Here is a 14,633-nt window from a genome sequence, read left to right as displayed (position 1 = left end):
ATATTCTCCAGGTGAGAGGCAGTAAACGTTAGACCGGTCAAGCATCTTGTTCCATTGGATAAGTCTGGAAATGGCGATTGTGAGAAGTGCTACCTGTAGAATAATGCATAGTATCACGTATCTCTAGCGTATAATGCTAACACAATGGCCGATTCCATGTCACAGAGTCCGACTGATATCAGATCTAACCTCTGATGGGCACCACGTAGAGATATTAGCTGCTCCCATGCTCGGGTGTTGCTCAGCTAGTTTTTCTTTGTATGAGAGTTTGAAAATGTCTTTTCATGACCGACTTGTATCAGGCAATGTCATGGACTATAGGATGTGACTGGCAAACGGTTTTTTAAGTGATGAAAGTAAAAGGAAACTTCAATTCTCCTTAACATATATATATATAATTTTTTTTTATTCGGATGAGCTTAAAAAATAAAAATAAAAAAAATGTTATTTTTAAAATAAAACCAAATGCAAATTATATAATTTTGAAATAAATATTTTAGAGATGATGGAATTGTATTCGCTTGCATTATAATTAGAAAATAGTAATGAATAAAAAATTACGCCACAAAGTAACTCGGTTACTTTCTGTTCACTTTGGGATGATTGATTGATAATGTTTACGAAGTTGTTGTTCAGTCTTTTTCGGTTAATTGTTAGCGAAATTTTACCGTTTTTTTTAGTATACGATGTCAGCTTTTGTTTGATAGACTGACTTTACCATAATTTTTTACCGTAATTAAATTGCAGAATTAATTGAAAAACTCCCAGATGATTTTCAAATTATGTAATACACTATTTTTGCGTATAAATATATATATTACATAGGCTAATATAAATACATTGTATGACATAATGTGTATAATTCTTATTTAATAACGTACTTAATTATATAGATTTTAAAAATTTACATGAAAAAATATAATAAATAATAACAATATCTCTCCTTAGTTTTACTTTTTAACTGTTTATTAGTCTCGAAATTGCTTTTTAAGAGTATAATGAATGTATTTTATTACTCTTAACGAAAAAGGAAAAAGAAAAATATGAGTAGATTGATTTGAATTGAACATAGACAATTGTCTAGTAATGAGTAAATTGTTTATTATGTTTTCCTATTTATTTTTAATTAATTCTAATTTGGAAGGAATTATTAATTTGAACGTTCGCCCCGGGAACTTCTCGTTTGAAAGCCATTCACGTCGTCGTTATGAAAAGTATAACCGATTAGAAAAGGGTACCTTTTTTTGGTAATTATTCAGCCTTTGGATCCCTATTTTATCACCCATTTCCTGCATAGCAGTTCATCTTTTTATAATCTTTTGCCATGTAATAGCCAATTCTTAGCTCCAGGCAAAAATATATTTCATTTTTTGGATAGTGTAGATCAGTTTATCTCTATTAACCGCTTCTGATAATCTATTCTAATTCATGGGCCATTTGATTACTCACCAATTTGGAATCAATCACCTTTGTATTAATGAATATTTCATCCCGCTTCTCAAAGTCAATAATTTGCTATTTAATTAGTTTAGGATTCTTATTTTTTTTAAAAAAAAAGAGAAAGGAATAATACGATAAGACGTTTAATTAAAGGCTGCAAACCCATTCATTATCAGAGATTAAAAAAAAAGAAAATGTTAATATTCCTGTTGTTTCGTATTGGAATATCAAATGACAAATTCATTTTCCTTTTGGTATCCGTGGTGGTCCGAACGTTAAAGTAGATTGGATCTTATTGTATACTGAGAGATAATGCGTTTTTAAACTGTCTAGCCGATAACAAGACTATCGACAACACCCATTTCCCACAGTAATTGAGGCATAGTTATATGATGATGCATAGACATTAGCTTCCGTTGAGTCTTAAAAAAATATATATTAAAAAAATAGCGCAGTATTGATTGTATTTCGATCATCTTTTCACCTTTCATTTATTATTATCGAACCCGACCGCCTTCTCCTCTTAAGTAATAATCTCAATCTGTCAAATATTCGCTAATTTGACATCTCATTCTCTAGATATCAATAGATTTAAGTGCGATCGAGATGCTGTGGTCAACGCTTTAATTGCCAAAGATTTGCCACAGTCTATAGAAGTCCATTACGAAAGACGAACGTCAAACGTCAACAAATTAGTCATTCTGTGGAGCTAGTGGCAAAGGGGTTGATGTTGTCTCCTCCCCTTGCCCCCTGGCCTGCACACCTGTTGCTCTGCCACGACACGTACTCACAGGGAACGAATTAACCTGTGCTGAGTCAACGACCTCCATCGCTTCATTTAAGTTTGACCCGTGAGGTGGACATGTCGTTAAAGACAATAGGCTAGAAAAATTTTGACAGGATTACCTCCATCTATCTCTCCAAAGCTCTTGACGTAATGAAATTGACTGCGCTCGCTTTATTTTTCAATGCGCTTTATTATTACAGTAGCCTACCTATTTATTATTCTGTTCCGCTAATTTCTGGCAAAAGGAACTATTCGAATAGTAAATCATCAAGAAAATTTATCCCCATTCATAATGAGTTAATTGAAATTATTTAACAGATGTCGTCATTCACCTTTCACTCTATTAAAACTCGAAGAAGAAGAAAAAAACCTAATAATAAATCTGTTTTCTTTAAAAGAAGATTGCAATTTAGTTACATTAAAAAATTGCAAAAAACTCCGCTCTTTATTAGTGAAATTTAATTATTTATTTTAATAAACTTCATAATAATTGGTTTATGTTTAAATTGTTAGTGCATTTACTCCTTATGACTTTCTATTGACATTTTGAGAAGAAATAGGTCGATAGTTGCCCGGGGCAATTGTTTTTCGTAACTCTGTTGTACTCAGGTATTTCAGTGCATCTAGACTCTACCGTCCAATCGACTTCTGTCAACTCAACTGGTTAGTATAACTTTTTCCCCTTACTTTCTGTGAGGATAGTCGAGATTGGGCTCCATCTAAAAGATGATATTTCTACTCTGATTGATGATGTCCTTTTAATAATTCACGCTCAATTTTAAATTTATCTTTCCCCTAAGTTTCTATCCATTATTTTTGGCGTTTAAAAATAGCACCTTCGAAATGTGTATAAGTTACAGATCGCTATAGCTTAAAAGCATAATACGATTTGAGAATTGTGGTCATCGTTTTGGCAGTTTTTAAACTCCCGAGGCAAATAAATATCTCGGTAAATCTATAAATTCAATCTTTAATTACTATGTGGATGGTCTCTTGCTTTCGTTGCACGGATCGCTCGCATTCTAATCTATGCCGCTCGGCGTGACTTATTTAAAAACTTTGTCCAAGGAAAAAAATCATAACCACACCTTGCCAATAAGAAAAGTTGTTAACTAAATGTCATTTAACAAGCTACATCGGGTAGAGAAACCTAATTACCGATCTTGTTGATTAGACGACAGGAAAAGTGAAATGAAAAACTTAAGACCGACGTCGTCGTGATTTTAATAATTGCGTGGTAAAAGAATATTTTCTTCTCTCGACTCAAGACAGTCGAACAAATTAGGTATTATTAATTCCATGCTCACTGTTTGTCCTGTTTACATTTCAAATGGTGCATGGGACGAACCCTTTGGCTAAAGACTGGTTTTTGGGTACCGCGAAAGGAGATGTTCCTCATCGAATCTATAATTGTCACACATAGCGGTGTTTTTATTTCGACTCCTTTGAATATAATTGTCGGTCTGAAAAGCTTTTTTCCTCCTCATTGGACCATATACCCAACCGAGGTGGAAGAAAATTATAGGCGTCCAATATCAGTTTTTCTTATAAATTGTTCCCTCGCATGTCACAATGAAACTTCTTTTAATAACACCTTGCGAATCATGAGAAATTTGTAAGCTCTTTTTCCTTAATCTCAATACTACCGAGTGTTATTAATTGCTGAATAATTTCGAGTATGAATTACACTTCTAACAGATACCATTAAAGTTTTTTGTATGAATTCTTTTCGTCGGTAGCGCGTAACTCAAGCGTATCATTAACTAATAGAAGTAATAAGCAATGAACCAGCTAGAGATCAATTAATCGGCTTGGCAAAAGATTTCTTCTCGCCTTGTTTTCAAACCCGTTATTTTGCAAAAATGTTCAGAATATCAAAAGCATCTTTCATCGCCAAACATTATAGAACCATCAAAATACTTTCGATATAATCTAATTCGTTCTGGTATTCTTGCAAACATTTCGTGATGCGTGAATATACTTCCATGCAATTATTTCGTAAACTGGGCATGCTAGTTTGTAGCACATGTTGACATTGCGTGAGTAAATTGGCTATGAGGCAGCACTTTAGGAAGATCAGCTGCACGAGAAAGTTGTCGGCGATTTATATAATCTGTATATATCATCTCAGCAATGATCAGAGGTTTGAAGATCAATTTTTTTCTTTATAATGATAAACTAAAATATATATCCGTTTTAATAGACGACGTCTCGTGAGGAGCGTTTAGAAAAACATAAAGATGATGCAATTATCAAAAATATTATCAACCCGTTATAAGGCGAAAAAAACAAGCTCGATTCACTCGTTAGACTAATTCAAAAACAACAACTGTAATTTTTAGCGTAAATATATCTGATTAAATAGGAAGATCTATCGATCCTTTGTCATTCATTTGTGCACAGAATTTTAAACACCGAGCAAAGTTTTTGTCGTAGGCTTAAGAATTAATGAAAGCGTTCATTTTGAACAATCTGAGGTCGCTTATTAACTTTCGTTTATTCAGCTTAGCAAATAAGTGGCTAACACCTGGCCTTAGTTAAACCGCAACTGATCATAAGTTTAGATAATTTCACTTATTAGTTTTACGTTGATTGACAGAAGTATCTTAATCCATCAGGCTGTCAGCGAAGGAATAACAAAGAAGTCATCCCATCCTTTTTTCCACCCCTTATCCCTTCAACCCTACCCCCATGGGAAGAAAATTAGCAACAGTATAAAGTGTGACATGAAAATTTCGTAAAATTTTTGCTAATGATAGGTGTTGTGAACGAGATAATAATAACGTTACCATCCCAATCGGCTGGATATAAGCGTTTGTCCGTGCGAAGTTTGGCAAAACCGCAACTCCTCTCGTGTATTACTTGACGTGTTCATTTGCAGACCTTGCACGTCCCGGGCTGATCACGTGGACGAAATGACGTCATGCCGTACAGTTTAATAATTAGATTATAGAACCTTAGAATCAATGTTCTGGGTGTAATCTGTAATGATAAATGGTCCTGGGATAAGTTGCTAAACGTATTTTGCTAGATGTCGAGTCTGACCAGAGTATCTTTTTCAGATAAAGAAAATATTGGTAGTGTGGATAAAGACGGGCCCGAATCACGTGATTCTTATCGCTGCGAAACTTGCGGTTCTCGTCTGGATAATCTTCAAGCCTTTTTGGATCATCGCAATTTCGAGTGTTCAGCTGGTAAGTGCTTGCTTTTAAGTTTTTATTTGTTCTGATGTTTTATATTCAATATCCTCTCGGCCGCATCTGAACAGGCTGCTAACAATGAATCGATTGATGTGGAAGGGCATGCGTCGATTCTCTGGTCTCCGAGGAGAAAACAAACTGCATATACTTAAGGTGAATTTTTACTGGAGGAAATTTCTACCAGCTCTTTCCTCTACTTGACAGGCGCAACACCTTTTTATCGTTGCCAACATTAAAATTGTCAAAATTATTTCGTCTATTATTTAACATTCTCTTTAAATTTATACATTTATAAACAACATTATTTTGATCTTATCACGCTGCTATTACAATTAAAAAAGGAACTTATATGTCTTTCCTGATGAATTCGTAGATTAAACTAATCCAATAAATTAATCTGATTAAAAAAATTTGTGTTTAAATGAATTGTTTGCTAAGCTTAAGAGTTCAATATACTGTAAGCGCACTTTTTCTTACATGTAAAGTGTTTAAAGCACATCTTAAAAACTTGCACACGCTTAAAACCTAAACGTGTTACGCTGTTTAATCGTCTTAATTATAAATTTTTTAAAAATATACTCTTCACAATTCTATGTGTAAGCTAAGTAAATTAAAGAGCAGAATTAAAATCGTTCGTTAAAGCTGGTGTGGGATGATAATGCGAAATTCTGTTAGTGAGATCAATCTCAGACAGTGTTTATGAAACAATCTAGTTACGTAGAGAAGAAAAAAAGCAGCTCATAAAAGGCCTTAGTGTCTTTTACATAGATTAATAGTCTAAACCCTAAACTGCTTAAAGATAAATTCTGTATAATGAGTTGTATAACGATGTAAGAATTTGCAAAATGTTCTAAAACGATGCAGGAATCGAGGGTAAAACGTGCATTTTAATTAGGACAAAATTTAATAGAGAAAAATAGTTTCGTGTCTGGAATTATAAAAGCACGCTGGTGGAAACAAAAAAATGGTCCTGTTAGTAACCGCCTGTGTCGAATAAAAAAATTTTCTCCTCTAATTGTGCAAGCTGGAGGAGAAAAAAGGGGAAATTTTTTGGTTCAAACTTAATCATCACCATATCCTTTCCTATTACCGAAAGGAAACTAAACACATTATTATCTTAATTTGCTGGCGATCGCTTAGAGAGTTGTTTCGCACTAAATCAAAATCCCGCATGCATTACTTTCATTACTTTAAACTGTTAAATTTATTCGCATTTTAACAGTTCATCAACAGTAGAAAAGGCACGAACACTTCACAGATGAACACTAAAATCTAAGTTCCGACCAATTGGGAACGAATGTGCTGGAAGAAAGGCGCACCGCTGTGTATTGGATTCCCCTGACTAATCACATCCAAATCCCTCCGGAGACTCTTCCTATAGAAACCGGATGCAGACAGAAAGCTGTGAAATTCTCTTCCTATTGTGCAGCAACGGTTGGTTCATTAGGTGCAGTGGCAATAAATATCCATCGTAGCCAACTTTACACCACAAACGACGCTATAACGCTCTTGTATCATTCATCGAGTTCAAAGATGACTGATAGGTGCATACTCTACTTTCAATTACCGGTCGACTCGATTATAACAGGCTTTTTCTATCCCCTTCTGCAATTTCGCCCCCGTTTTGCTCATAGTTCAAATTTGACAAATTAGTCCGAACCAACCGAGTTGAAATAACGAGTAATACATTAACCGTTATTTGTCGTGTGTCATTTTTGTCAGTTCTACTTGTTCTTCGAGTAGAATTACAATTAATTCGAATAATCTTTAGTTATTTATCATTATCTTTCTGAATTTTTCCTCGTCTTATCGCCAGAAGTTTACTGGAAATCTGAAATTTGTATCGACGTGTCACCAGTATCCTCCGTCTATAGTTGATTGATGATGATGTTGCGGTTTGTTTGTCCCTGTTATTCTTCCTCTTTTATCTACTGACTAAATTTTCTCAGCTATTTGGACAACCTTGTCAATCAAGATGTCCATGTGGATGTTTGCTAATAACTGGGCTGGAGTATCGAGACAGCAAAGACAAATTGGTTGTGTTTTTTTCCCACCTTTTCCTCGCTTCACGATACTGTAGCAGTAATTACAGTTGGGATTCTTTCACGTATTTATCTTCCAAAATTGTTCAATAATCTCTGCATTTGATCTTGTAAAAATAACATAACAATGTCTCTGGTGTTAATAAATGTAATTTATAACTAAATTTTATTGGTAAAAACAGAATTTTTAATATAAATTTTACAAATTAAATTTGCATCTAAAAAGAAAATTTCTTGCCTCGAGAAGAGCTTAATAAATATAAATTATACTTTATTAAATACGTAGATTGTTAGTGAAATAAATAAATAAATTTAACAAATCACTGCAGAAAAATTATGGCCATGTAGGAATTTTTTTCTTTTTAAATTAGACATGCCAAAAAAAACAAATGGATTTTTAATGCATCTTTTATCAATTTTATCTTCTCCAAATTCGACGTAACTGTTTTAATTTTATCATATTCGAGAAGTTCAATCGAAAAATAAAACCAAACTTGGAGAAAGTGGTAAAACGAGAAAGTATTTCATCAAGAGCGGCTGTAATCGACAGAGGAGTGATTTTTCTCCCACAATACACTGGAAGGCTTTGGAGACAGGTGGGTTGGCTCGTAGATGACTAGCATCTTTACGCAACCCGTAATACAACAATTTCTCATTTCCTCCCCATTTTCCCCTACCGTCCTCCTTTTACAGTCTGAAGAAGTAATTTACTACTACGAAGACCGGACTTCACCTCATTATCGGTCCGCTCACTCTTCAAAGCTTTGGTCTATGGAAGTGCCGTTGGCTCTTCTTCCATTTCACTGACAGCCAAGCAATTGTCATTTAGGTAATTTGCATGCCTCCGGGATAAGATGGTGGCTGTTTCTATGGCGACCCATCCTCTCACATCCGAGGACACCCACACATTCATTATCTAGAGATGCTTAATAAATAAATTCTCCGAATTATAAAAGTATTGGCCGATTAGTAGTTTGTTATTGAATAGTTTATCTTCCAAAAATATTTCGACTTTCATTAAAAATTCTATTTTTCATATATCAAATGTTTTGTCTCTGGTTCGATTCTCGCGGGACGGAGAGGGGTGTAACCCTTTGCCAACCGAAGAGGGACTTTTCACAACCTAGTGACGTGTACGCGAGTTGGGGTTTGATGGAGAGGATTACTGAAGACAGGAAGACGTTCCCATTGCTTCTGAGGAAAAAAAAAACACTTTTGCATGCATCTGTACTCTCTTAAAATAAAATAATTCTATCATTTTCAGCCACGCACCAATGTACGTGTAGATGCTGAAAACGCTTTTCCTTTACTTCGTCGAGGGAGCACAGTCAACTAAGCCTCTTCGTGTGTGCATCGAGCGGTGCAGTAGGTCTCCAGGTCCCAGTTCGGCACTGCCGAAGTTTTGAGAAGCAAATTAAGATGTCCAACAAGGGAATTGAACCCGGAGCTCAGAAAACGGGGACGCCTATCAGACTGCAGACCTTAATAGCGAGAGCTCTTTTCTCTCCTTTTTCCTCTCTTCGTTCAGCTTTGGGGGACGCAGGGAGTACCAACTTGGGAGTGGGTACAGTAGCAGCACGTTTTCTGAGGGGGAGGCTAAATGCGTGCTCAACCGGATTCTAATAAAGGGAACTACTACAGCCACGGTTCCCTGGAGGCAGCTCTGTTTAATAACAGTTTTTCTTTAAGAAATAAGAGTTTTGGTCCCCGGTGGAAAACTGCACCCGACCACTTGGGAACCGACTTAATGTTAACAGCAGGTGGAGCCTATCTCCTTCTGTAATTACGCCAAGGAGTTGGATTCATTCTATTCCCTAGTCGTGCATTCATTACAGTTTGTCTTCCTTTTGCCAAAACTTAAAAGGGTTAATCTGCCGAATGGGATAGAATGAAGATTGCAGTTTCTTCCTTGATCGCATTGGGAAATGGAGAAATCAAAATGAATCCAAAATACGAGAAACTATTTTCTTCCTATAAATAGTTGAAGCCAGCAACATAAGAATCATTCTATTATTTACACGACTAATAGCCTCAATTTTACATCCCGCAATAATAACTGAACAGGTTAAAGTTTCTAAGCATTTACTCTCTTTTTAATTTTTACTGAAATTTAAAATTCTTTCAGAGAATTTTATAAATGTAAAAAGTAAATATTTTAAATTGTTTATATCCCACTAAATATTTAAAAAATTTAATGTCGATAAAACAAAGTCGAGCACCATTAGTAGTGTAAGTTTATATGAATATAAAGCATTTCTCTAGTAATGTTAACTAGACGTGGGCTGCATCTTCAGACATTTTCATCGTAAAATAGTTTATTTACATGATTATCAAAAAAGTTTGCACTAAAAGATAATTCCATTTAAAATGATTTCAATTTTATTTCGCATTACATTAAGAATCTTAAAGATCGTGGAAAGTTTTATTTCGGATCGACTCGTAATTAAATTATTTTTGTTCGTCAAACAAGATTTTCGGGTTTTATTATTCGATTAAATTTTAAAATTAGGATTACTTTTTAAAGTTTCTTAATTAACCGCATTTAAATCAGTTGTTAACAAGGATGATAGTTTTATAGTTTTTCTAGTTATTTAAGCATTAATACACATTCGTCGAGTATATTTCTGTGTAGTTAAATTGCTCATAATCCTTTAGCAACTGTCTACAAACCTTTAGCAAGCGTAATGCATATTCGTCAGTTGAACGGTAACCGTCGTCGGGGGAATTCCCAAAAAGGTCTTTCAAAGAAAACAGCAATTTCTTGTTGACAAAAGATGTTGACCATCACGTAGCCGACCCTACATGACGTCACAATCCGAGACACCCTACCGTGTCCAGTCCTGTTCCGCCCGCATCTGATGGATGAGAGAAAACCGGGAACGGACGGTGCCGGTCTCTGCAGGGGTGCCCTACGTGACACAAAATTAAGTCCTTCTGTATAGACTCCTCCTATTCACTAACCCCGACTGGGTGGTGGTGGTTACTAGGTAACAGATCGGAATGAAATCTTTCTCTATTCTCTCCCTATCCTCCATTGTGTATTCTGCTGAAAACTGATTCATTACTGCAATGAAATCAATCCCCTCTTTTCGACATGGGCAGGGGCAAATTTCCAAAAGTGTTCTCGTCTCCTTAAAAATTCTTACATCTGTTGAAACTCGAATTGTCCCGTTGGAAATAAACTCGAGTATTTTGATGCTGATGTTTACGATCTGAACTTGATGTAAAAGTACTTGATTGTACTTCGGTAAGAACGTCTAGTCCCTCCCCCAACATGGCTTCCACCCTTCGTCCAATAGTTAACCACACCCAACATTCCTTCGTTTCGTTAATGAGAAGGATATAGCTGAGGGGGAGGAGGATCAAATATTTTACTCAGTAATTGAAAGCGGATAGGACATCGTCGTGGAAGTTTATCCTCTCTTCTGACGGTGAATATCTGAATTACTCCCGGTGTCTATGGATATTCGGGATCGAAACTTAATTTAAATATTATTAAAAATTCCTATTTCAAATTATTCCTGCTCAAGATGAGAAAATCATCTAATTTAGTATCTAATTATCGAATCATTTTTCTTCCAGATTTATGTAATTACATAATTCTATTAGATAATTGTTTCGTTTTTTATTTAAATTATAAAATATTCAAAAATAATTTAAATCTTTTTAAAAATATAACATCTAAACTGTTAAATGGCAAAAACTGGAAAACAAAATATAATAATATTATTACTTTTGGCAAAGAGAAAATAAAAAAATAAAAAAAAAACTCAACATCTTGATCAAATGTGCAAGGATAGTTTTATATTTTGATTTTATTCTATTCAATTATTCATCCATATTCGCTTGTAAAGAAAACATCCTTTAAGATTCTTAATGCAATCCCAACGGTCTTCCACCTCATCAACTCGATTCGACTGGGACTACAAAAACCAATCTGTAACTTCTATAGTTAAAAAATATTGATCAATAATAAATAAATATTTTAAATAGCATTTTCAGCCGTATTTTTTATTATATATATATATATATAAAGAAGCTAGTTTAAAATAATTAAAATAACATTCCTGTGTGTAGGAAAGGTTGATGCGTTAGAGCTTTAATTATACGGTGCTTGTGCAGAGTAATTCCAGAAGGGATCAAAAAAGAACGTGGCTAATATTAGCTCTCAGATTCTGAAATCTCTCACCCAAAAAGTTCTAGCTGTAAACCCGCTTTGTATTTAACAAAGTGCGATTTGATGGATTGCTCATAATCTGTGCACGGGAGTAATTACACAAATCCAACACCAGGGGTCTAATTAGAGGTGTCAACGTTAAGCTGACGTCACCAGAGCCGCTGCTGCACCATCATCCCGCTTTGCTGTCACATACTTTATTGACAGAAAACTGGCTGCTGCTCTACCAATGATGGCTGACTGATAAATGCACTGATAAGTAGACTGCAGCCGTTGTTGATATTATCGACAACCAGCTGACACGGTACTTTTAGCTTCGTTTTTCTGTCGAATCGTAACCGTTTTCAGATATTGATATATATATTTTTTGTTTTCGCAATATCTCCTTAAATAAAAACAAGTGATAAGTAAATGCTTTAACAGCTATCGCATTTTTCTTGATATTATTTTTTCGTATAATTAGAATAGTTTCCGCTGTTTTCTTTGATACGAGAGAGGTAAACAAGATAATATCGGAACGTCAGAGAAAATTTATATATCAAGAAGACTAATTTTAGAGCTAAAACGACGGACATCAATCAGGAAATTTTAGTAGTAGGATACAGATCTCATAGATAAAAACATCTTATAAAATATTAAGCTTTCGATGAAAAAAGATGGTCTACATCAGTTATTAATGCGTGCGATTATCTTTTCAAAAACAATTAGTTGATCTGGGATGACCGTTTTACGTGATGCTCATTCGGACGTTTACTTTGATCCGATCTTAATTCCCTAAGCAATTTGGTAAGACAGAAAAAATAATAGAAGAAGAAAAAATTCTTGTTTGTCGTGTCCGAGTTCCAATTGTTTGCTTCCGAATGCTCCCAAGGATAACGTTTCCCTAATATCGTTTGTTTTCCGAATTCATTTTCAATAGATCTGATTCTCTTTTGAATAATTTAAATTAAAGGATAAGTTTTTTATTCTTAATAAAATTACATAAATTTTGCTTTAAACGTTAAAGAAAATACATTAAATTAAGCAATATTTGTTAAATTTACGAATGGCTGAAAGAAGGGATAAGAGATTTCTTGGGTTTAACAATTACTTTTCTAAAAATATCAATTACCCCCTGTTTGTTAGTTTATCATTTAAATCAGAAAACGGTGAGTGAGTGATTGGGTTATTTCTGGATTTTCTAGATGCTAAGAGCGATGTGATATGACCGCATAAACGATCACCACAATGCCCCGTGGTAGTAAGAGAAGCACAATTCCCCCGAGTAGTAAGGGGATGATACCGGACTGCACGATCCCCACAACATTATATCTTCACGGTTGCCACTGGGGACCAGGTCTTATTGCCGTCATAATTGTAGCAGCAGGTCTCGAACCCTTGCCCCGCTAATGTCCGGTCCTCACTAACAAGACACCAAGTGCTGGGAAGATGGAGCTCAAGGGACTCTGCAAGAATGGAAAACTTAATGAGAAGAGTACGGTATCTATGGATTGGCCTCTCTGCCACCCCAATGCAGGTTGTGATGCCACTAAGGATAATTGAATCGTCTGTCTGGGTTGGTCCCCTGTCGAACCTATTGTCACTGCTTAGATCCAACTAAAGCCCTTTTTAAAAGTCTAACTATCGTGGGAGTTGTTTTAATGGTAATAGTTTCAGCAACTCTCTGATCACCGGGGATGCTTGTTAATATGCCTGAGTGAGATTAAATTTAGCAACTGTATTGGCCTCAGGACGTTCTCACAGTTATGTTTTAATATACAAACGACTGCTAATGTTTGCATCCATTTGTTACGACGGAATGCTTTGTGCAGGTTTTAGTCACCGGGGAAATTTTCCTTTATTTTCTCGTGATTGTTCCTCGTCGTTATACTGCAACTTTGAAAGTCGACAACGGAGTAATACGCATCGCTAAAAACATTAAAAGAAGTTAATGATTCAATTTCGTCCAACTTTTAAGAACTTCTAAATGAGAAAAATAGTTTGACAATAAATATATAAATTCAACTATTTTCTAGTTAAAATTTATTTTACTAAGACGAAAATAATAAAAAGCACTTATTAGGTTTGCACGGGCAGACAACCAGCCTTAGGCTACTTTCTAATGCCTGTCAAAATTCATAAAAATCATAATTACAGTAGTTACAATTTTGATTCATTCACTCGTCTCTTCCCCCTTAAAATACCTAAGCAATTATTTATTTCAATAAGTCACATTTTTACTATTTGAAAAGTTAAGTGGATTCTTTTGCTCGATCGGCCTTTAGTAAAAAATGAAATTTGCAGAATGTTCGATTATTAATATGGGTGGAATAGAGTTAACTTTTATTTTTCTATCTGATAAACAGCGAGTGAGTCGCTTATAGGAGTTTCCATTATGACCAAAGCCACATTCCTATTCAAAAGTCGTGAAGAAATGCAGTAGCGAAAGATATATTGTCTTATTTATGTACGTCTATAATATTTTAGCCCGGAAGGTTTGAGTGGGGTCCGTCTGTAGGAAAGAAGGACGAAGAAAGGAATTATGAAATCCAATTTACTCGCCAAGATAACGATAGATACGATTCTAGAATGGAATAGAATAAAACAACGTTATTTGCTATCGAAAAAGAAAGCAAGGATTCCATTTTATTGACCGTCTCATATTTACGTTTTTATGTACGAAGGGAGATCTCCGGTGATATTTATTTTCAGGACATTTTGGGCGTTTTATGCCCAACCGTCTGTCCAGCTATGAAACCGAATGTACAACGGAAGAGAGGAGAAATGTGGTTAAAATTTTTAGTAGGTAATAAAAATACCAGATGGGTTGGTTTTCTATTGTTACGAATACGCATGCCACACTCATTTTCGAATAGGTGCATTCAGGCCGAGTGGATGACGACAAACACACACTTAATTCGCAATTCCGATTAAAAATAGATAATCGTCCACCAACTTTATTATTATGAATTCGTCCAAAGAATTAAGAGAGACCCAGTATTTATTTA

General features: G+C 35.0%; 1 protein-coding gene across 1 annotated transcript in view; it reads left to right on the top strand.

The window, feature by feature from the left end:
* Positions 1-14,633, top strand: part of LOC111618288 (zinc finger protein 423-like) — a 56,512-nt gene that overhangs the window by 13,949 nt on the left and 27,930 nt on the right. Inside the window, exon 4 of the mRNA XM_023359782.1 lies at positions 5,290-5,421. Within this exon, the coding sequence (XP_023215550.1) occupies positions 5,290-5,421 (132 nt within the window). The remainder of the gene's footprint in view (positions 1-5,289; positions 5,422-14,633) is intronic.

This window comes from Centruroides sculpturatus, unplaced genomic scaffold (assembly GCF_000671375.1).
Source record: "Centruroides sculpturatus isolate CEXI.00-Female unplaced genomic scaffold, Cexi_2.0 scaffold83, whole genome shotgun sequence".
In the NCBI taxonomy this organism is placed as follows: domain Eukaryota; kingdom Metazoa; phylum Arthropoda; class Arachnida; order Scorpiones; family Buthidae; genus Centruroides; species Centruroides sculpturatus.
The sequence above is the reverse complement of the archived record's forward strand: the minus strand, read 5'-3'. Positions and strand labels throughout refer to the sequence as shown.